Source organism: Cyprinodon tularosa, unplaced genomic scaffold, assembly GCF_016077235.1.
Source record: "Cyprinodon tularosa strain WSP-4 unplaced genomic scaffold, ASM1607723v1 ctg104, whole genome shotgun sequence".
Taxonomy (NCBI): domain Eukaryota; kingdom Metazoa; phylum Chordata; class Actinopteri; order Cyprinodontiformes; family Cyprinodontidae; genus Cyprinodon; species Cyprinodon tularosa.
In genome coordinates, this window is record NW_024037827.1 from 722,693 (window position 1) to 743,668 (window position 20,976).

General features: G+C 40.5%; 1 protein-coding gene across 2 annotated transcripts; it reads right to left on the reverse strand.

The window, feature by feature from the left end:
* Positions 1 to 1,192: 1,192 nt before the first annotated feature.
* abi3a (ABI family, member 3a) lies at positions 1,193 to 17,847 on the reverse strand. 2 transcript variants are annotated; one of them, XM_038282367.1, is made up of 12 exons: positions 17,724 to 17,847; positions 16,115 to 16,287; positions 14,857 to 15,027; positions 12,104 to 12,280; positions 6,313 to 6,371; positions 6,155 to 6,208; positions 4,838 to 5,205; positions 4,260 to 4,397; positions 2,478 to 2,612; positions 2,031 to 2,171; positions 1,736 to 1,864; positions 1,193 to 1,651 (listed from the first exon to the last, which is right to left on the reverse strand). In XM_038282367.1, exons 2-12 carry the CDS (start codon positions 16,244 to 16,246, stop codon positions 1,488 to 1,490), a joined length of 1,668 nt encoding a protein of 555 aa, XP_038138295.1. In that variant the 5' UTR covers positions 16,247 to 16,287; positions 17,724 to 17,847; the 3' UTR covers positions 1,193 to 1,487. The 2 variants fall into 2 exon arrangements, with proteins under 2 accessions (XP_038138295.1, XP_038138306.1); XM_038282378.1 differs by lacking the exons at positions 2,031 to 2,171; positions 2,478 to 2,612.
* Positions 17,848 to 20,976: the final 3,129 nt, after the last annotated feature.

Sequence of the window (20,976 nt, forward strand, 5' to 3'; positions counted from 1 at the left end):
AGTAACGGGTTGGACCCCCTTTTGCCTTCAGAACTGCCTCAATTCTTGGTGGCATAGATTCAACAAGGTGCTGGAAGCATTCCTCAGGGAGTTTGGTCCATATTGACATGATGGCATCACACAGTTGCCGCAGATTTTTCGGCTGCACATCCATGATGCGAATCTCCCGTTCCACCACATCCCAAAGATGCTCTATTGGATTGAGATCTGGTGACTGTGGAGGCCATTTGAGTACAGTGAACTCATTGTCATGTTCAAGAAACCAGTCTGAGATGATTCCAGCTTTATGACATGGCGCATTATCCTGCTGAAAGTAGCCATCAGAAGTTGGGTACATTGTGGTCATAAAGGGATGGACATGGTCAGCAACAATACTCAGGTAGGCTGTGGCGTTGCAACAATGCTCAATTGGTACCAAGGGGCCCAAAGAGTGCCAAGAAAATATTCCCCACACCATGACACCACCACCACCAGCCTGAACCGTTGATACAAGGCAGGATGGATCCATGCTTTCATGTTGTAGACGCCAAATTCTGACCCTACCATCCGAATGTCGCAGCAGAAATCGAGACTCATCAGACCAGGCAACGTTTTTCCAATCTTCTATTGTCCAATTTCCATGAGCTTGTGCAAATTGTAGCCTCAGTTTCCTGTTCTTAGCTGAAAGGAGTGGCACCCGGTGTGGTCTTCTGCTGCTGTAGCCCATCTGCCTCAAAGTTCCACGTACTGTGCGTTCAGAGATGCTCTTCTGCCCACCTTGGTTGTAACGGGTGGTTATTTGAGTCACTGTTGCCCTTCTATCAGCTCCAACCAGTCTGGCCATTCTGCCGCTCACTGGATGTTTTTTCTTTTTCGGACCATTCTCTGTAAACCCTAGAGATGGTTGTGCGTGAAAATCCCAGTAGATCAGCAGTTTCTGAAATACTCAGACTAGCCCTTCTGGCACCAACAATCATGCCACGTTCAAAGTCACTCAAATCACCTTTCTTCTCCATACTGATGCTCGGTTTGAACTACAGGAGATTGTCTTGACCATGTCTACATGCCTAAATGCACTGAGTTGCCGCCATGTGATTGGCTGCTTAGAAATTAAGTGTTAACGAGCAGTTGGACAGGTGTACCTAATAAAGTGGCCGGTGAGTGTATAAAGATAGACAATCGTTATTACAATTAAATAAGGAGGAATCCAAACTATGGTGGTGTCTCATTTTATTCTTAAACTCAAATGGATAAGATTATGTTTTTCATTAGTCTGTTAGTGTTTTGTTTTCAGAAAGAGAGGAAATGGTGCCAACTGAAGGTCCAAACACAGAAGGACAGAAACCCCTTACAGCCTATGAAGTAATCAACTTTATTTAGTTATTAAGTATCAGACAGAGGTCCATCTCTGACTTTACCTGCTTGAAGCTGGAAAAAAAATAAATCACCAAACAGTCGCTCATCAGAGAGAAGCATCTCTATTGTAAGGCAAAGGGGAGTGGCTTCATCTAGTCACATGACTGAACATAGTTTTGTGGGAAGAAGCCCTCCCGGCCATTACAGACGCCCTCACACCAGCCGTCATCATGGCGACGTGTCACATAGATGATGTCCCCTTCAGCTAGAGAAAGGTCGTCAGGCTTTGAGGCCTCGTAATAGTACAGCGCCACCACTGGAAGGAGAGAGGAAGTACATCATCAACAACATCCTACTCTGTAACAAACCAGCACTGTAGGGAAACTGGTGGCAGTGGTACCTTTCTCCAGGTAGTCTGGGGGGGCACTGGTGTCATAGTCCACTGGAGGTGGGAGCGGTGGCATGATGTCATCAAAACATCCAACATCAGCCAATGGGAGAGGAGGAGGCGGGGCTAAAATCTGAAGATCTATAAGAATACAGAAACTGTGACTGACCAGTCTGACCTTAAGAAGTGGAGCTTCAACTAGCAACTACAGAAATATTTTGCAGGTTGGTATTTCTGCTCTACATTTTTACTTAAAGACAAGCAGTACTACTAGTAGTAGTCTAAAGCAGTACAGCTGTTTTCTTACCCAGGTGTTCCAGACGAGCAGGTAAGCAAAGTCGAGAGGAGGACAAGGAGTGAGAGAGCACGGCAAATGAGGAAGAGGAAGAGATGGGGGGGTCTTGGGGGGCATTGGGGGGAGGATATGGAGGAGGGGGGGGTATCATGACTGACAGAGAGAAGCTGAGTCAATAGTGAGACAACAGAGAGTCAATATTTTGGCCCTACACTGACCTGACTATTTGTTTGATAATTCTAATTTGCTTTTAAATTAGCCGGAATAGAAATGGTAAGGATGTTGGCAACATTTGCATGCTTTCCTAAAATGTCCTCAAGATGTCCTTTACCTTCAGGAACTTCTGAAATATAATTTCAAATGAGTAAACAAAAGATCTCTGAAGCTATTCACTGATCTACCTTTAATCGTCAATCTCTCCTGAGTAGTTATTTCACAACAACACCTGCAGCAGCTTACATGACTGAACAGAAGGCAAGAAGAGGGAGCGAGTGTAGCGGCAGCGAGAGGCGGGACCTGAGCGGACCCTCAGAGAAACAGAGCGAGTAGTTGGAGGCGAGCGGCGGCGGCGACTCCTTCTAGATGTGAGGGTCACTAAAAAAACACCAAAGCAGAAGGAAAAACTGCAAAAATGCGACAGAGAAGAAGCAGAAACTGAATCAAGTGAACAATGATTGTCTGGTACATTTCTCTGAGAACATTTCTCGTTTCGGTATTAGTCATTGGATTATAATATCTGGGGGGACAGGGGTGTCGGGTTCAGGAATTTGCCCTGCAATCGGTTGACAGTTCTAGCCCGGGCTCCAGCTCTCAGTGTCATTGTGTCCTCGGGAAAGACACATTACCTGCATTGCCTACTGATGGTGGTAAGAGGGCCCGATGGCGCCAGTGTATGGCAACCTCGCTTCCGTCAATGAGCCCCAAGGCAGCTGTGGCTACAATGTAGCTAACCACCATCAGTGTGTGAAAGTGTGCGTGAATGACTGAATCTCCTGACTAGAAAAGGTGCAACCTAAGTACAGACCATTTACCATAATCTAGCACTGAGCTAAAACTGAAACACAGATGAACTGCAGAATAGCCTGTTCTGTACTTTTAAAAGTGATTTTTAAGAACCCTTAGAAAACCTTAGGTCCAACGTTACTGATGTTGCCGCATATATCAGATTCACCTTCATTTGCCTGGGTTGTGTGCACATGCAAAAAATCAGTTTACTTGGTTTGTTTTTGCCATTAGCTCTCTGTAGCGACAACCTGAAGTTGATTTTCTTTTGCTCCAGACTTGAACAAGCAATGGATGGAGGGAAGGTCATCCCTGTTATTCCATTCTTATTATTCATTGCATTTTGGGCCTGCCTTATTTTGTAGATGAGTCAAACCTCTCAGACATGAAGTTCCAGATAAACACCAGTCTCTGAGGAAGGTTGTAATACTTTAAAGTCTTTAATAGACCTTGTTCCAAAGAGATGCAGTTACTCGAGAGTAACCTCATTTGGGGAGTGACTGACTAGTGGTTAAGACATTGCGCCCCACTCCCAAGGACTGCCAATGTTGGTCCCTGAGCAAAGACCCTTAACCCCACACTGCTACCCGGGCACCGCACAATGGCAGCCCACTGCTCCCCAAAGGGGATGGATTAAATGCAGAGAGTTCATTTCGTTGCTCTGTACTTGTCACAGTGTAATGACAATAAAACGCTGGGGGAAAAAAAGAGAGAGGGTGGTTCCTAGTAACAGGATGTGGTTTACAATCCAGACACTGTTGTGTCGGTGAGAAGCAGTAGTGTGAGGGGTATTCTCCGGAAACCCATTCTTATATCCACAAATTTTATCTTAGCTTGAATGGTACTCTGATATTTGATAGGAAAACTTAACAGACTGTCCAAAACACAAAGAAGGATCCAGTAATGTAAACTCTGCTTCCCATGCTGGAGACCCTCAGTGCAATTTCAGCTGCAGCCCTTTAGCACCCCCTGCTGTCATTTATCAGAAGATCAGGTCTGTCTACATTTTTCCATTTGATGTTTACATAAAATGTTCTTGAAACTCAAAGAACTGCAGCAGCTTTTCTTTGTAGTAGCAGATTGGGAGCCCCGTACATAAAGGCTGTTGGTGCTTGATGAAGGCTTCAATTCCCCATCTTAAGACCTTTGCTGTATTTTCTCTCTCTTTCCATTTCCTGCGTCATTACTACAAATAATATCCTCCTAAAAGAATTTGAATAGTAAAAATGGAGATATTACCATCTGCATCTTGGGAGGGTGGAGGTGGTGGGGGCGGGGCCAGCAGCTCTGAATCGTCATTAGGTAACGGCGGGAAGCCAATATCATCAGAAGGAGGAGGAGGAGGGGATGGAGGTGGAAGGCTGTTCTCCTCCAGCACTGAGGAAAGTTATTAGAGAAAAAGCTCAAATAGAGATGCTAAGATTTCTCACTGGATCAGTAAAATCCAAACAAAGAGTCAGTTTTCCTGTAAATTACAGATAATTACTAAAAAGAAAATGTGTGTTACCCTTTCTAAGAAATAGAAAAAATGAAAAAGTAAACCTAATCAAGGTGATTCAAGGTTTAAACTATACTAGTCTGGGCTTAACCTGAACTGAATTCAACTGATTAATGTTAAAAACTGAGGAAGAAACCTGGCTAACTGGCCCATCTTCGTTTAATCAGATTTAAGATAATTATGTTTCATAACTTAGTTTTTTTATGATTTTCATTTGAGAGAAATGTTGCTTACAATGCTTGTATGTCATTCAGAAACTGCTAAAAGCACATTGTATGATTGTTGTGTTTGTCAAATCATCACACTGTGATGTCATCACCTGTTTCTAAGCTAAGTGATGGGATTGGTGGAGGAGCTGGAGCCCCATGATTGATCACAGCCCCTGAAGATGGAGGAGGAGGAGGTGGAGGAGGAGCACTTTGACTGATCACAACCCCTGATGACGAAGGAGGAGGCGGTGGGGGAGGAGGAGCCGTAGGAGCCACCATCACACCTGAAGAATCAGGAGGAGGAGGAGGAGGGGGCAGCGCTGAGATGACATCATCGCTCTGGGGCAACAGCTCATCAGTTAGCAGAGGAGGGGGAAGAGGAGCCTCATCCAGCAAATTGGTGATGATGTCACACTCAGGTGGAGACTGCCAGGTGGCGGGGATGGTGGGCGGAGCTACAGGTTTGCCAAAGCTGGACCTGAAAGGCAGGAAGTGCACCTAGTCAGATTTATGATGTCATCATTACAGGATAATATAATATTTATCATGTTTCCTGATTGATAGAGTATTGCTCATTGCATTTGTCTGAATGTGGATAAAGCAATGTTCTACGGAGGCTGATCAGCTGATAAACCAGTCATTATCTTGGTGATCTCTGAAAATTACTCCTAAATCTCTTATTCCAAACATGGTGATGCAGATGGCCGCTCACACTGAGCCTGGTTCTGCTGGAGGTTTCTACCTGTTCAAAGGGAGTTTTTCCTCTCCACTGTCGCTACAAGCATGCTTAGTGTGAGGGATTGCCTTCGAGGCAATGAGTCGATGCATTTAACTGGTTTTCCTTAGATAGAAAACTTTGAATAACTTTGACTGTATGCCTTGAAATTACGTGTTGTGATTTGGCAATAAGTAAATAAACTGAATTGAATAAATTGCCCAAACAGATGGGTCAGATTTGGCATGAGGGACCGAATATTCTCAAGCCAAGTTTGTTTGTAATAGATTGCGTGGAAGTAAGCTTATGCAAGTTTCTGACTCGGTTTGGTGCGTAATTATTATTATTATTAAAAATAAAGAATTAAAAATAATTCAGAAAAAAATACATCATTGTGCCAAAGTAGATATTTCAGTATATAAGTGTACTGTTGACACTTAACAGCCTAAACCAGCATGCTATAGGACTGTATGTATCTAGCATTCATTAAAAACGTACAAATGTAAATAACATTATAGCATTTGATTTTATAATATGTGCCTGTAATTATTTTGTTGAAGCTTTGTTAAATAAAGAAATGATTAAAAACTATAAAAAATGGATGAAGACATATAGTCTTTGTGTTTTTTTTATATTCTAAATTAATTAAGTTAAATAAGTTTTTTCCACTCTGGGCCTGCAGCCTATATCAGTCTGAAACATTGAGCCTTACCCTCCAACAGGGGGCGCAACGGGGCACTGAACTGGCTCTGGAGCTTTGTTGGACCTGAAACAGACACACATGCAACCACAGAAAGCCTTCCTGTGTGAGTCTCTGCCAAGAAAACAAGAAGCTGCTGTGAACAGAAGCTCAGCAGAGGAGAACCAAACCTGACAGAGGCTCCGTGTTTCCGGATCGTTCCCGTTTTCTCTGGCTGTTTCCCAGAGACCTGATGGGAAAAGGGGGGCAAACATAGAGCAGAGTGAGCATGAATGGAGCCCCTAAGTCTTTAGCAGCTCTAATTAGTCTCTCCAAACATTTTCCCACGGCCAACAAAGACCTCTGGGCCTGGGGTGTGTGTGTGCCTACTTGTTTATGTCACCTATTTAGGAGCTTTTCTGGTATATTTACTAACCTTCTGGGGACCGACAGGTTAGTTCTTATATGTTGGACCCCCGTTTTACTGTTAGTGGTTAAAGTAAAAGGTATTGTGTAAATAATCTTTAGGTCAAGGTTAAGAAAAATGTTTGGGAGAGGCATAAATACAGAAACTAAAATGAATGTCAATCAATGTGTTGAGTGACCCATTGTGTCCCCATATGGGTAGAAATTAAAAACTTTGCTCTTGTGTGTGTGTGAGGTGTCTTGCTGACCCTGTGAGGTCCAGCAGCTCACATGAGTGTGGGTAGAAGTTTGTGTTAACAGGGCCGTCTGAGTGTGTGGCTTTGCTAAATTAGTCAGGCTTAGTTAGAGTCTGGGTTTGACCTGACAAAACAGAGGGTGTTTCCTCACAAAGAAACACGATCCTCTCTGTGTGGCTTATTATTATAATAATTATTATTTCTCTTAGGACTTTAACACAAACAAGCAACACGGTGACAAACAACTGCTTGTTTACAGATGCTCGGTTTCACGCTGAATGTTACCATTATGTAAAAAACCATAAAGGACAAACTACTTTACTTTTAAATAAATTGGTGTGGACATCATGAAACATACCACAGCTTTTAGGTAGGAAACTGATTTTTTCCCCCTAATTGTTCATCGGTTTCCAGCAATTAGTGGAATGTTTTATACAAACAACAGAGTAGATACTGATAAAGAAATGTTCAATAATTTATTCATAGGCTATGACTGGAAAATATGATCAAAGAGTGATAAACACTAGGAGTTCTTTTGGTTTTGTCATATTCGAATTTAATAAAACTGTGAGATTTCAGAATTTCTATTCATTATTTAATTACATGAATCATGAAAATACAATTAAACACAAACACACACAAGGTGGCGCCAGCAGAGAGTTTCAAGTAAGGGACCCTGGATGGCTTATAAAACTTTATCAAATGGAAAAATTATATCTAATAAGTCCTGATTGAGGCGTAATTATTTTTCTCGTTGTAAGCCACACTGTCTGTACGTTAAAGTATAATCTTATTCAGCTTCTGCATTCTGTGAGTTCTGAAGACTTTGGCTGTTTTTTCAGTCAGTCTAGTTCATGATCATGGGACAACAATGTCCAACATAACTCTAAAAGCATTTGAATCAAACATGAAACCGATAAAAAAAAAAAAAAGTCCTTTAGAAAACTCTTCTCAACATGTAAACTGTCCCTGCATGCCCTGACCCCTGAGAGACGGATCATATTGTTTATGTTTGTTTATGTATTTAGCAGAGGCATTTATCCAGAAAGACTTTGGGACTAAAATGCAGTTTTCTGTCTGTCAAACTGTGATGGTTATGAATTTCTTTTAAATAATCTCAATATTCATAACCACAAGTAATCTGATTATATTCAAGCATGAGGACACTTAAAACATTAGGGCTTCCTTTGAGGTGGAATGAGATATTTGCACTATGCTGATAGTCTGAACACAGTAACCCTAAAACACACAGGAGGACCAACTACTGCCCTGCAGAGACGCATAGACAGTTCCTGGTTTGATAGTTAAACTAAAAACCGAAGCAACACTCTGTTACAATCACAGTGTTAAAATTCAGTGATTGTATGTTATTTATTATTTAATGAACACCATTTTATTTATTCTTAGATGTCGCATAAATAGATTTATGATGATCAGAGAGCAATCAAACTCTATTTAGGTTCACATTCTCAATTAAAACTGTTATTTGTTAAAATTCTGGTGAGAAAGAAAATCAAGCTAAGGTTTAAATTTAGGGTAAAAAGCAATAATTTTGCTTTGGTAGATGTTGGTTAATGTTGCCAAGAGTCAATTGAGCATATTTAAGTGTAAAGCACATAAGTCAAGACTTCTGAGCAGATCAGGTCAGTGAGGTGTTCCTTTATCTGAGGCTGTTGGGATTATTTTTATTGATGACATGTGAGTCTGTTAAACCCTCATAATACCTGCCTGGTACGTTCCAGAATTAATGTTTTCCCAAGCAGTTGATCTAATTAGGACAGTTCTTCTGTCAGGATAAAAGGTCATCTTCATTCTGTGCGTAGCAAAGATTGTGGAATGGAATGAGAGCGGTGTCCTTGTTTAATACTGTTTAATATTTTAATATGGATGGAGGCATGGATGTCTCCTCATTTACAAACGTGTATGATGTATTGATGTAATGACGTGGCAGACTGGAGTTGAATAAAATGCTTCTTTAACTGTGTTTCGGGGCTAACTTCATGGAGAAGCAAAGCTGGTTGGTAAGCAGCCGCCTTCTGTAACGCTAAGGAAATTTCTCTGTTCTGAGTAAGATTACAAATTCTCTCCAAATTTGTAGTCATGTCTCATGGTTATTAAATACAAATCAGGGGTTGACGTTAAGGATTTTTACCACTTGCCCTTTGGACAAGTGACTTTCACATTTCATTTGCCCAGAAACAATTTTTACTTGCCCAGTATAATGTTTGATAAATATAGTTCCTAATATTCATTTTTGTATATATATCAATGAAACATGTTTGTTTTTTAAATGTTTTTTTGTAATTCAGTAAGTTTCCAGGTTCCTGGTGTGTATCTGCATGCATCAGATAATGAACTCAAGCCTACATTACCGTGTAAACATGCTTTTCAATCCTTCCTGCTCATTCTTTTCAAACCAAACTAAACTTTAAACTGTTGTGTGCTTGGAAAAATATAAATTGTAATGTTAAAAATCTAAAAAAAACTTGACAGGTTAAAAACTTACACTACTACTACTCACCAATTTAACATGTTTAGCTCTATAACATTTAAATGCACCACTCCAATGTCTAAGAGAAAAAAATTTAATGAACATTTTTTAATATATGACAACTGTACAGAAGACTGCCATATGATAGAAATATTTACACTGTGCGCATACAGTTATTATTATTATTTTCCTAATCCCTGACTGATCATTTTTAATCTAGCGTGTATTATAGTATAGATTAAATTCATCATCCAGCTGCTGCTCTGCAGAATTCTCTCCCCAAGAGCTGAATCATGCCATCTAGCGGAAAATCACATGAGAATTTGTGCAAAAAACAACAAAGATGGCGCTGGCAACGCTTGTGGGTCGTTTTCAGCGAATGTTGGTGATTTTAAAGTAATTTTAAGTGATAAATATATTTTTTTTTGCGAAATTTGTACTCTCCCGACAATAAAAACTACCTGCCCCGGGCGATCGGGCGATGGTTAACATCGAGCCCTTCATATACATTATGAAGTGTCCTTTAAAGAGTTGGTCCTGAATGATCTCTTCTAAGGAAAGAATTGGTGAAAGAAAGTTTGAGGATTTAAACAAAGAGCTTTGCTTCAAACTATTATAACTATTCTGTACAGGATGGGAACAAAGCCTGCTGGTAGGAGAGAACCCAGAGATTATTTGCTTGGTTATCTGTTTTAAGTTTAAGGTATAGAGGAGGTAGCCTCGTGAGACCATCCTGATCTTGCGAGCTTTCAAGGTTTCACTCCCAGATCAGTCTGGCTACTTTCCGTTAAAGAAAATTTGGAGCCGTTCACCAAACGAACGTCCAATCAGCTTTGGCTTTGAGGCGGGTTGAGGTGTGACGCAACGAGAAGCGCGACAGTTCAGTCTAAAGAACATGGCGGCTTCAGCCGATGAAACTAGCGTTAACGTGGCTATCGAGCAAGTTTTATCGGAATTACAGAGTATTTCTTCACTGAAAGAACATAAACGGCAAATATCCTTTGCCGACATGTTGCTTATTTGCTGAGCTAACAAGCCTTTACCTGCAGCACCAAGAGTAGCCTGGCTTGTGGTTGTGTTTTCGTCGTCGCTCTGTTAGTACGTCATATGCGTCGTTCATCTTATTGGTTTATTTGGCCCGTCTATCACCAGCATAGGCCAATCAGCTAACCAGTATTTTCGCCCCTTCCCAAAATTACTTCGATTGAAGGTTTCCAGATGGATATGCGGAGCAAATCCAGCAAATCCATCTGGCGGAGTCAGGTTATAGAGGAGGATCTTTTATTTCCAGGTGGATCACCTAACTGTTAATCATTCTGGTGATTTGTTTACGTAAGGCCGTCCAACATGCTCATCCCATTAGCTATCTCTTTCTGTGCGTGCACACTTTCAGGTGTATATCTGTGGTGAGCTATGGTTTCAGACAGTCATTCAAGCTTACCTTTCTCACCGTAGTTCTTTGAAAATGGCCGAGGGTCGTAAGAGAAAAAGGTGTCTACACTTTTGCCAACCGACAGTGGCGACTAATAGCATAGATGGCGCAGGCACCGTGCAGTCGAGGAGGAGTTACTTGACCAACTGGGAGCAAAAAGCAGGGATCATCTGTCTGAACGGTCATTTAACTGAGTTTTATATAAAGTCCACTATATATTCCCTGCTCTTTATAGTGATTGACTGATTAGGTGGTTAGAGCGGACATTCGGACACAGTGAGGTTGTATGAGCTATGAGAACAGAGCGTGCACAAGGAGAAATGGGCTGATGCATGCTCTTGCACGCATTTAATAGGCGTTCCCTCTCTGGAGCAGGTACAGGGTTGTGCATGTGCATTATTTTAGGTGAAGAGGGCAGGTCTTTTAAAAAATAAAACTGAGAAAATTCTCTACAATACCTTTAATATAACATGCACTCATTAAAAGTTATGTTCTGTGTGACTCAGTCCAGGGTTAAAGATCGAATTTTAAATGTCAGCAACTGAACTGAAACTGAATGATTAAGCAGCCGGCTTTCAAAAAAGGTCTAGTCTTACAGATATTTTTTATCCGCCTGAGAAAATAATTTTAAACTGACATTTCTTCGACAGATACTTTTTTTTTGTTTATTGTTTACAGGAAGAAAACTGCTGCTGTTTAACTGAGAACTTAAAGATGATTTACTTTTCTACTGAGTGTTTTCACACTGTTAGTTGTTAAAAGGAAACAGATAAATCTGTTTGGAGAAGTGATGTTCTGTGAAGTTTAAATTGGGAACTTTTTCTGTCGCATCATTTCTGCTTCTGTGGTTCTGTGCAGACGAGACTTCCTGTTAGGTTGCCGCTCGCAGCTCTCGATAGTTTACTTCTGCTTTCAGCTGCGGTTGGGTGTGAACGCATCTCTTTGCATCTCGCCATGATCAGAATGCTGATTCCTTTCAACACACCCAAACTGGATTAACCTTCCTGTTATTCATCTGAGAAAGCCAGAATGAAACATTCAAACACTCACAGACTTTAAAGTGGTAGGGAAGCGTTTTCTCCCGAGTGGTGCGCGACTTTACACGAGTGAATAAAGTGAATGTGATTGGTCGTTTATCAAGGGGGCGGGATTGTTGTGGCGGAAGGTTCTCAAGCCAGTTTGGTTGTGGCCGGTTTGTCGGAAGCATCTTATGAAAACCCCACAGATTTTAAGATAGATGCTTTTCTAAATTTTGGGACAATATCTTCTGGTAATGAGTACGTTTATATACATGTTTAAACCAGAATGATTCGAAAGTTAAATATGACTTCCCTACGACTTTAAGTAGCTTTTGGTTTTCCAGTGGAAGCTTATTGTACCAGGAGGGTATGTCTTACCTTTATGCCATGGCCGATCTCGTCCAGCTGCTGGTAGTTGATCGGTCTGCGGCTGTAGGGTTGGCGAGGCTGAGCAGCAGTAGGAGGAATGATCTTATGGTTACGGGGAACTCGTCTGACGGTCGTGAAGGCGCCGATCTCCCTCCGAGAAACTTTCTCCTTATGCATCTCTACAGTCTGAGGAAGAGTCTTCAGTTAGTGACTGTAGCTGTGAATATATATATATATATATATATATATATATATATATATATATATATATATATATATATATATATATATATATATATATATATATATATATATATATATATATATATATATTTATATATATATATAGCCAAGGACCCATTAAGGCACGGGCAGTTCTAGACAGGGGCCAACGGGACATGATCTACAGGGGCCCTGGCCTCCGTTATGGCCCCTGTACTGAAGACATAATACTGAAAGAAACTCTAATGATGATCTGCGCTGAAACAGACATGGTTACTGATAGATCCCTGGATCTATTTTATTATTCTTTTTGAAAATTCTGTTTTATTAACTGTTTAAAAACATGGCATAAGTGGTATTGAGATATGATCCCACTTTTCATCTGCTAAATGTTTTTTTTTCCAAATCAAATGTAAAAAAAATACTCTACATTTTACAGCTAATTTTAACAGTTTTTCTTAAATTCTAATTCAGATTTGATAGAAAACTGTAATTTCAACTTAAATTAAGTAAAAAAAAAAAAAGTAAAATTCCTAATTGAATAGAAATTTCACTTCATGCAGCTATCTTAATTTATTTGAATCCCTTGGCCTGTTTTTTTTTTTTTTTTTTCATGCTTTTCTGTGCCCCCATGAAAACATGCTGGCCCCCTCCTGGCCCCCCTGGTACATTTGGTCTAGAACCGCCACTGCATTAAGGAAAGTTGGGGGATTTCGAATGTCTACTACTGCATAGCTATAGCAGCTTTAGTTAAAGCCTTTATGAAATCCAGTCACAAGCAGTTGAAAAGATGAACTGATCAAATAAAATCAGGAAGTTTATTCTGAGAGGGTTTGTTTCAGAAACCAACCAGAATAAACAGTCTGTTCTCCACACCCATTAAAACTTCCCTCTGATCAGTTTAAGGTAAGAAAAGTTCACTGTTCCTAAAAATAGAAATTTGGCTTTTTTCCATAATGTGTTAGATGTACACATATAAAACACAACATCATCAGTATTTACGAAAATAATCTAAACTAACCACTTTATGTATTATTACTCTGGTTCAGGACTTTAATGAAATATGGCACAAAGAAATTCTTATAACGGTCCGTTCTGTAACGACGAACTCTAAATTGCCTCCCAGATGGCAGAAGGTAAGATTCACTGTTCAGCCTGTGAATTTAATCTATAGGGATTTTCTCTGCCAGTCCTGCAGCCTGTTTTTGCACAAATCAATGAACATATTCTCCACTGAATGGCCCAGGATTTTGGAGTGGATGTTGAGGAGCCTCCATGTCCAATTCCTTAGCTGTATTAAACATCATCAAATAAGTAATTCCCACCATCTGTCATCCCAAGCCAGATCCAAGAGTGTTCAGGTCCAAGATGGTAACCCTGACATTCCAAGGTTTCATCAAGTCAGAGGGGAAAAAACTAGTCTCTCCAGAGGCTCTCCTTGGATTGTGTTCCAGTGGGATCCAATGGGAAGAGTGGTATCCTGACCAGATGGACCGCGTTAGCTCATCCCTTCTAATGGAGGTGCTGCACTTCATGGTCCTTCAGGATGATGGATGGAGGAATAAACTTATTACTGATCCAGAGGGGATTCCATAAAAGTTCAAAAAAATCCACTGGACTTGGTTTCCAAGATTTGAAGACGTTTCGCCACCCCTCCAGGAAGCTTTCTCAATTCAAATGTCAATGATCCAGAGCGGAGAATGAGAACTTTAGCGCTTCTGACTTTAAGGCTACAGAATCACCTTCTGAATATGGAGATTTAGATGAACTGAGAGGCACATGATTGTTGGGTCAAGGCATCATCAGTCATGAAATGATAAACTAATAGGTTATACTTTCTTTTTCTTTTTATACTTTAGCTTTCTAATAAAAGAAAATATGTTCTATATGAGACTGAACCAATGCAGTCATAGGGGGAAAAGAAATAACATTCTGAGCAAGATTCTGGCTTTACAGGAGATGAGAAAGATTTATCTGGGAGCTAGAATAACCATAAACCTCTGAGAAGAAAACATCTTCAGAAGGTTGGTTTTATTCATTGAACTTCTCTCTACACCATGGTCTGATGTCTAAATATCATTATTCACAGAGTGATTCCAGGCTTTCCTGGTCTGGATCATGGACTCTTCTGGAAAGCTCCTTAAATCACAGCAGAGCTTTGAGTAGATCAGGAAACAATAGGGAAGCAGCAGACAGAGGCTCCATTCATCCATCCATTCACACCCTGGTTGCTCCAGCTCTCCCTGGAAACAGCCTCATTACTGGGAGGGCTCAGAACCTCATTCCAGCCTCGTTTAGTCCAACGAGAGCAGCAGAATTGTTCTTCTGATAAGCTTAGTGGGAATATATCCAAAAGACAGACATCTGATGTAATGTCTGAAACATTCAATAACTTTTCAAAACCACTTTTAATTGAAGTTTCAAACATTAAAAATAACTAACCACAGTTCTAGAAACCATGTAGTAGAATTTTCCATCAAAGTGCTGAGACTTCTATTCTGAACATATCTGCTTTGCAAATGAAATGCGTTTTATCCCACCTGACCAATCAGGTTGATGGAGGACTCCATCTGGCGCAGCTGATTGTTCTGAGCATCAAGGAGACTCAGGACGCTGTTAGCCAGAGTGCTGATCTGATACGCCACACTTGCCAGCGACTGGGTGGTAAAGTTTTTGGTTTCCTCCAAGGCCTTCTGGGTGTTTTCACCCGACTGTTAGAAACATTAGACAGATATTAGCCCACATTAGGTCAGAGACACGCAACAAAGCGAATAACTATCCTGGTTTAACAAAACCGCCGAAACCATAAAAAAATATCTTAGGTTGGTACCAAGACTGAGAATGAAGAAAAAGTTAGCCTAGCTTAGCACAGACTGGAATAAAGAACAAACATGATGGAAATAAACATATTTGAAAGCAAAAGAGAAAAAAAAATAATTGAGTCAAATAAAAACCCAAGAAATAAATGATTTAGAGGGAAAAAAATCACTTAATTGTTCATGAAAGATAACTATAACCAATCATAACAACTGAAGCAGAGTTACAAATGTATTATTTTCTAAAGAAAAGTTTTGGAAAAATCATCTCTGTGATGCAGAGAGGTTTATGATCAGCAATAAAGCAGGTTTATTATTGTTTAAAAACTCCTTTTTTAATCCTGTTCTGTTCGGCCCCTAAAAGACTTCGTTTAACTTTAAAAAGACTTAAAGAAGTGAAGTTTCTAACAAATACTGTATGAATTATTCTATGTAAACAACAAACATACAAAAAAAACACCCACAGTGACTCCTAATAGTAGCTAAAATTATGAGGAACTAACTTCTGGCTTTAAAGAAACTATAATAAATACTTAGAGGGTTCAGGTTTTTTTATATATATATGAACAGAATCACAATTAAAGAACAAGAAATATGTTTTTCTATCTAATTTTCTTGGAAAGTTTTTTACTTTTTTGGCATTTTTACATCATTTTTCACATATATTATTCTAACAAAGCAGAATAAAGGTTCCACTTTATGAAACATTTTCTGCTTTTCCATTTTCTAAAAAACTAAAATAGAAATAAAATGTTGCTTTCTTAAAATTGCATCAGATTTCCTACAGCAGATATTTAACATAAATTATTTGTGTTTTAATACAAAATTAATGTAATATTTGTGATTTTTGTTCCGCTGGTCTCAGGGTAAAACGGCTGTTTAGATTTCAAAGGTTGCAGTCCTGTGGTGCAGCTTGTTGGTTCCCTCAGGTAGTGTTAGATATTTTTGTATGAGTTTAAACTCCGGCAGTAGTGCTACCAACCTGTGTGTAGGTGTTGTAGCAGTAATCAGCCACATTCAGAAGGTTTTCATAGTTTTCTCGCAGAGCTTTCCTGGCTTTTGGAGCTTCTTCTAGAATCTTTGCCACCTCATCCTTAAAGTTTTGTTCCTTCATGATCCCAGAATAAAGATTTCCAGAGAAATCGCTGGTTTAATCTGCAGGGAGACAGAAAACCACAGATTATGTAATGATAGAAAGTGGACCAAAGCTGTCAGGTGGATTTCCAGCCTCAGAGTTAAAGGAATAGTACACCCAAAACATGATTAGCCTTCATTTTCTACTCACCTCCATGCTGAACAACACTCTGGAGTACTTTTTTGATATCTCAAATGCATCTGGAGATCTGGGAGGCTTCTTGCTGTCTGCTGACATTCAAATAATGGAGGTCCATGGCGCCCGAGACAGAAAGGTCCATAAAAGTCCACAAAAACGTGTCAATATTCCTCCATACTGCTCGTCCAATGTAATCCAAGTGTCCTGAGTGGGTAGCGTCCATAATTTACTCGAAACGAAGTCATTTAGAATGTTTTTAGAGCATAAACAGTAGTGTATAGGATTTCCTAATAGCGCCCCCATGCGCGCTCACGATTCTACGGAAGCCGGCAGACCAAACCGGGAGAAAGTGCGCATTCAGCGTCTGGTCTGCCGATAATGCAAGCGTAGAAGAAGAAATGTGCTGTTTACCTGTGCAAAGAAAGAAACAACGAAAGAAAAATGTCTGAGGACTTCAGTGTTGAGGAAGAGCATGAGTTCTTTGCCGAGCTGAATGCGCTGGTTTGGTCTGCCGGCTTCCGTAGAATCGTGAGCGCGCATGGGGGCGCTATTAGGAAATCCTATACACTACTGTTTATGCTCTAAAAACATTCTAAATGACTTCGTTTCGAGTAAATTCTGGATGCTACCCACTCAGGACACTTGGATTACATTGGACGAGCAGTATGGAGGAATATTGACACGTTTTTGTGGACTTTTATGGACCTTTCTGTCTCGGGCGCCATAGACCTCCATTATTTGAATGTCAGCAGACAGCAAGAAGCCTCCCAGATCTCCAGATGCATTTGAGATATCAAAAAAGTACTCCAGAGTGTTGTTCAGCATGGGGGTGAGTAGAAAATGAAGGCTAATCATGTTTTGGGTGTACTATTCCTTTAATAACCAGTTAGTTCTGCTGGATCTATTGACTCTATGGTGCCAGTGTTTGGGCATCATCATAGCCACCCATTTGACCACATCCAGGAACTACTTCACCCTGAAGTCTGTCAGAGAGCAACATTTGCAACCAGAATTACTCCATTCAGAGACTCTTGGTTGAGCTGATGTGACCCAGCTCAATGAGGCAAGTTCCTTCAAACAGAAGCACAGTTTTAAATAGGACGCTTTTCTTTCAGGTAGCTTTTTATGCAGGTACCAGTAACATTTCAGCAAAAAAGGAACAATTATTCTGTCATCTGCTGTCATTTCTTTTAAGTTCAAATGATGAACCACCTGCAGCTTCACAGAATCCAGCAGAATTTAAATGATGGCTCTGTTTCAGGACTTTTATGTTTCACCCTAACCGTTTCCATGGAGCTGCAATTGATCAGAGACTCACCAGAAGCTGCAGAGTGATGAAGGTCCTCCTGTTTCTGACAAACTTCACTCTGCAGCTCTAAGTTTCCTCTACTGCTGCACGCAAAGATCCTCTCTCTTCAGAGCGCTCACTCCTCACAGCAACCAAATACACCCAAAACTCCCTGGTTTGAGTCTCCAGAAATCTATCAGAGTGAGTGCTCCTCTCTGTGTTTTTAGCTTTTAGTCTGAGCCTGCTGAGTTTAAACCACTTCCTGTTCCTCATCAACTCAAAGAAACAAATTGAGTCACAAACAGCATTAAGGAGATTTTTCTTTCGTTTTTCATAACAGCTCCGGAAACGACTGAAGCTTTCTGTGAGAAACCTGAATCTCTTTACCTATATCCCATAATCCCTGGAAACACCTGAACCCCCCGATAAGATGCTAGAACACAAATGACCCTAATGACCCTAAAGATACCTGATCCCAGTCAGAGGTACCAAAAATCACCCCAGGAACCTTAAACCCCTCAGAGATATTTAAAATCCCCCTCAAGGAAACCCAAACCTCAACATAGAGTGGTGCTAAAAGGATTTATCAGCTACTGATTAAGCAGGTTCTCCTACTTAGAAAGATGAAGTCTGTCATTTTCATCATATGAGAAACTATGAGAGAAGATGGGTAAAAAAAAAAAAAAAAAGGAAATTAGACTGCAGTATTTTTAAAGAATTTATCTGGAGGAAAATATTTTATCAATAACAGAAGTAAATATTTTTTTATCAATAACAAAAGTTCAACTCAATAATGTATCTTAGTCTGTGTTGGCAATCACTGAGGTCAAACATTAGCTGTCAGTCTTCTTTAGGCTTCCTCTCTCTGTAGCTGATTACGACTCACTAGAGCGGTGATGTTTATGGGCTGTCACTATCATGATTTTACTAAAGTTCAGACCCAAATGCAAAAGACCAAACAGGGAGACCAGGAGAAAAGGTTTAACAGGTTTTATTAAAGAGATAATGCAGAGAGAAGTGTTGCTCTGAACAATGCTCAACTGGAACTGAAAAGTGAGGGGAAGACACAGCGGTTAGTTCAGGCTCAGTGGGAAAATAGATTTTTGAACTTGGAGAAGAGGATTTGGTTGCTGACTTACGTTTCCAGAGAAGTTGTTGAATCTTTGACTCCAGTCCGTATTCTGCAGTTCCAGTGTTTGTCTGATTCGGTGGAGGGCGGAACAGGGTTTACCCAGAATGCGGTTGTTTGTAGGTGAACGGAGAGGCTGACTGTTACTCCGATTTCCTGCGGTACTTGAACGGGTCGTAATGGAGATGAATCCTTTTCTCTGTGTGAAGCTCAAACGATCTCTTGGGGAAAGTGGATCCAAACCTCCTGTTTGAACCCCAGCTCAGTTTAAAGCTCAGTCGATCCTTCCAGGGAGAGAAGGTCCAAAAAATCCTGTTAGCAGGATGACTTCCTGCCCAGAGGCAATAGACAAAACAATATTAAAACTCAGGTTGAAAAGAACTCAGTTTGACTTAGCAAAACTCATCTTGGCTAGAGTACCCAAAACTGGCAAACACTCTGGCGTCGAGGTAGTGGCAGTCAGCAGCTTAAGGACGCTCCGTTAATGAGGAAACCATCAGCAGGTGTGTGAGGAGGCGGACCAGAACCAGGCGCCTCCTGGTGGAGGAAGGGAGACAAATACAGAACACAAACACACAGACAGGAGTCCTGACAGTCACTGGGAAACAGAGACTTTCATCTCCCTCAACAAATGTTCTAAAGGCTTGATGTCTGGAGCTTAGTTCAATGCAGGACCTTAATTGTTTTATACAGAAGAATGTGTTTGGCATCATTGTCCTGCTGGAAGAAGCAGCCACGTTCCATCTCCAAGGCTGGACGGAGATCCTGGCTTTAGCTCTCCTAATACATGGCCCTGTTTATTCTTTCCTTTCCTGTTCCCTATGGAGAAAAACAGCTCCAAAGTTCATGTGCCCCTGTCACACCTTGACGATTTAGATCAGCGTATGCCTGACATATGAAAAATCTAGCAAAAACGCTATTAAATGTTGGATAAGTTATGGCTACATTTTGTATAACTTATGAGCAAAATGAAGTATGCTGAAGCACACATTGAGATATTTTGAGCCTGTATGCCAACATGTGCCATACGTGAGGCATAAGTTACAGGTTATCCAATCGCTGACATACGTTAAGTGTAAATTACTCATAAGTCGTGGCGTCCAGCTTATCCTAAACCTATGAGTAACTTGTGTATAACTTATGTGTAACTTATCAAGAACTTCTCTCTAAAGCATTTCAATGTATTTGATGTGTTCCATACGACCGTTGGACGTTTTATTAACTTCCAGCTACTGTATAATGGCGTATTTGCAGCGTTCTGGTATAAAGGGGGTTCACAGGAGGAAACCGTCAGTTCTTCTTCAGACTTCATCGCCATCATAGGGTGAGTGAGAAGGTGAGTGATGGATCCTCCCTGCGTTCACGCCCACGACCAACACACTTCCTAGCAGAAATGCCGCTGAATCTGCTGTGATTGCAAACCTTCTTTCTTTTTTTCTTTTTTTGGCAGACAGTAAACAGCAGCCAAAATAATAGCAGACCAGATGCCCCCCTCGTTACACTGGCCTGTGCATCATTTCATGAGCATTACGTTACCCTGCGTTATGCATAAGTAAGGCTGTCATTGGACATAAGTTCTGGACTTATGAATACTTTATGTATGCGCCCAAGATTGAAAAAATACATAGAAAGTTCTGCATATGCCATCGTTTTAGAAGATTCTGGGATGTCAGGCATACGCTGAATAAATCGTCAAAGGTGACAGTGCTCTGACATGGAGCCTTGGATCGAAGGAGAATATCAGTGGTCTGGTACGTCTTCCATTTTCTTCCATTTGTTCCCACAGTTGATGTATCACACCAACCTGTTCATGTATAGATTTGCTCCTCCCATCCTGGTGCAGGTCTGCAACGTTCTTCCTGGTGTCCTGGCTTTAGCAGCTCTTTGGTCTTGGCTGTGATGGAGTTCGAAATCTGACTGTCTGAGGGAATGGGCAGGTTTATTTATATAGATAATGATTTCAAACAGGTGCAACTATACAAAGGTAATGACTGAAGCTTCTTACATTAGAAATTATAGGCCTATGAGGGTCAGACATCTTGTTCGCTGGTGACTAAATACTTATTTCCACCATAATTTACAAATAAATTCTTTAAAAATCTTAAAATGGGATACCTGAATTGTGTTTCTCTCATTCTTGAAGTGAATTATTTA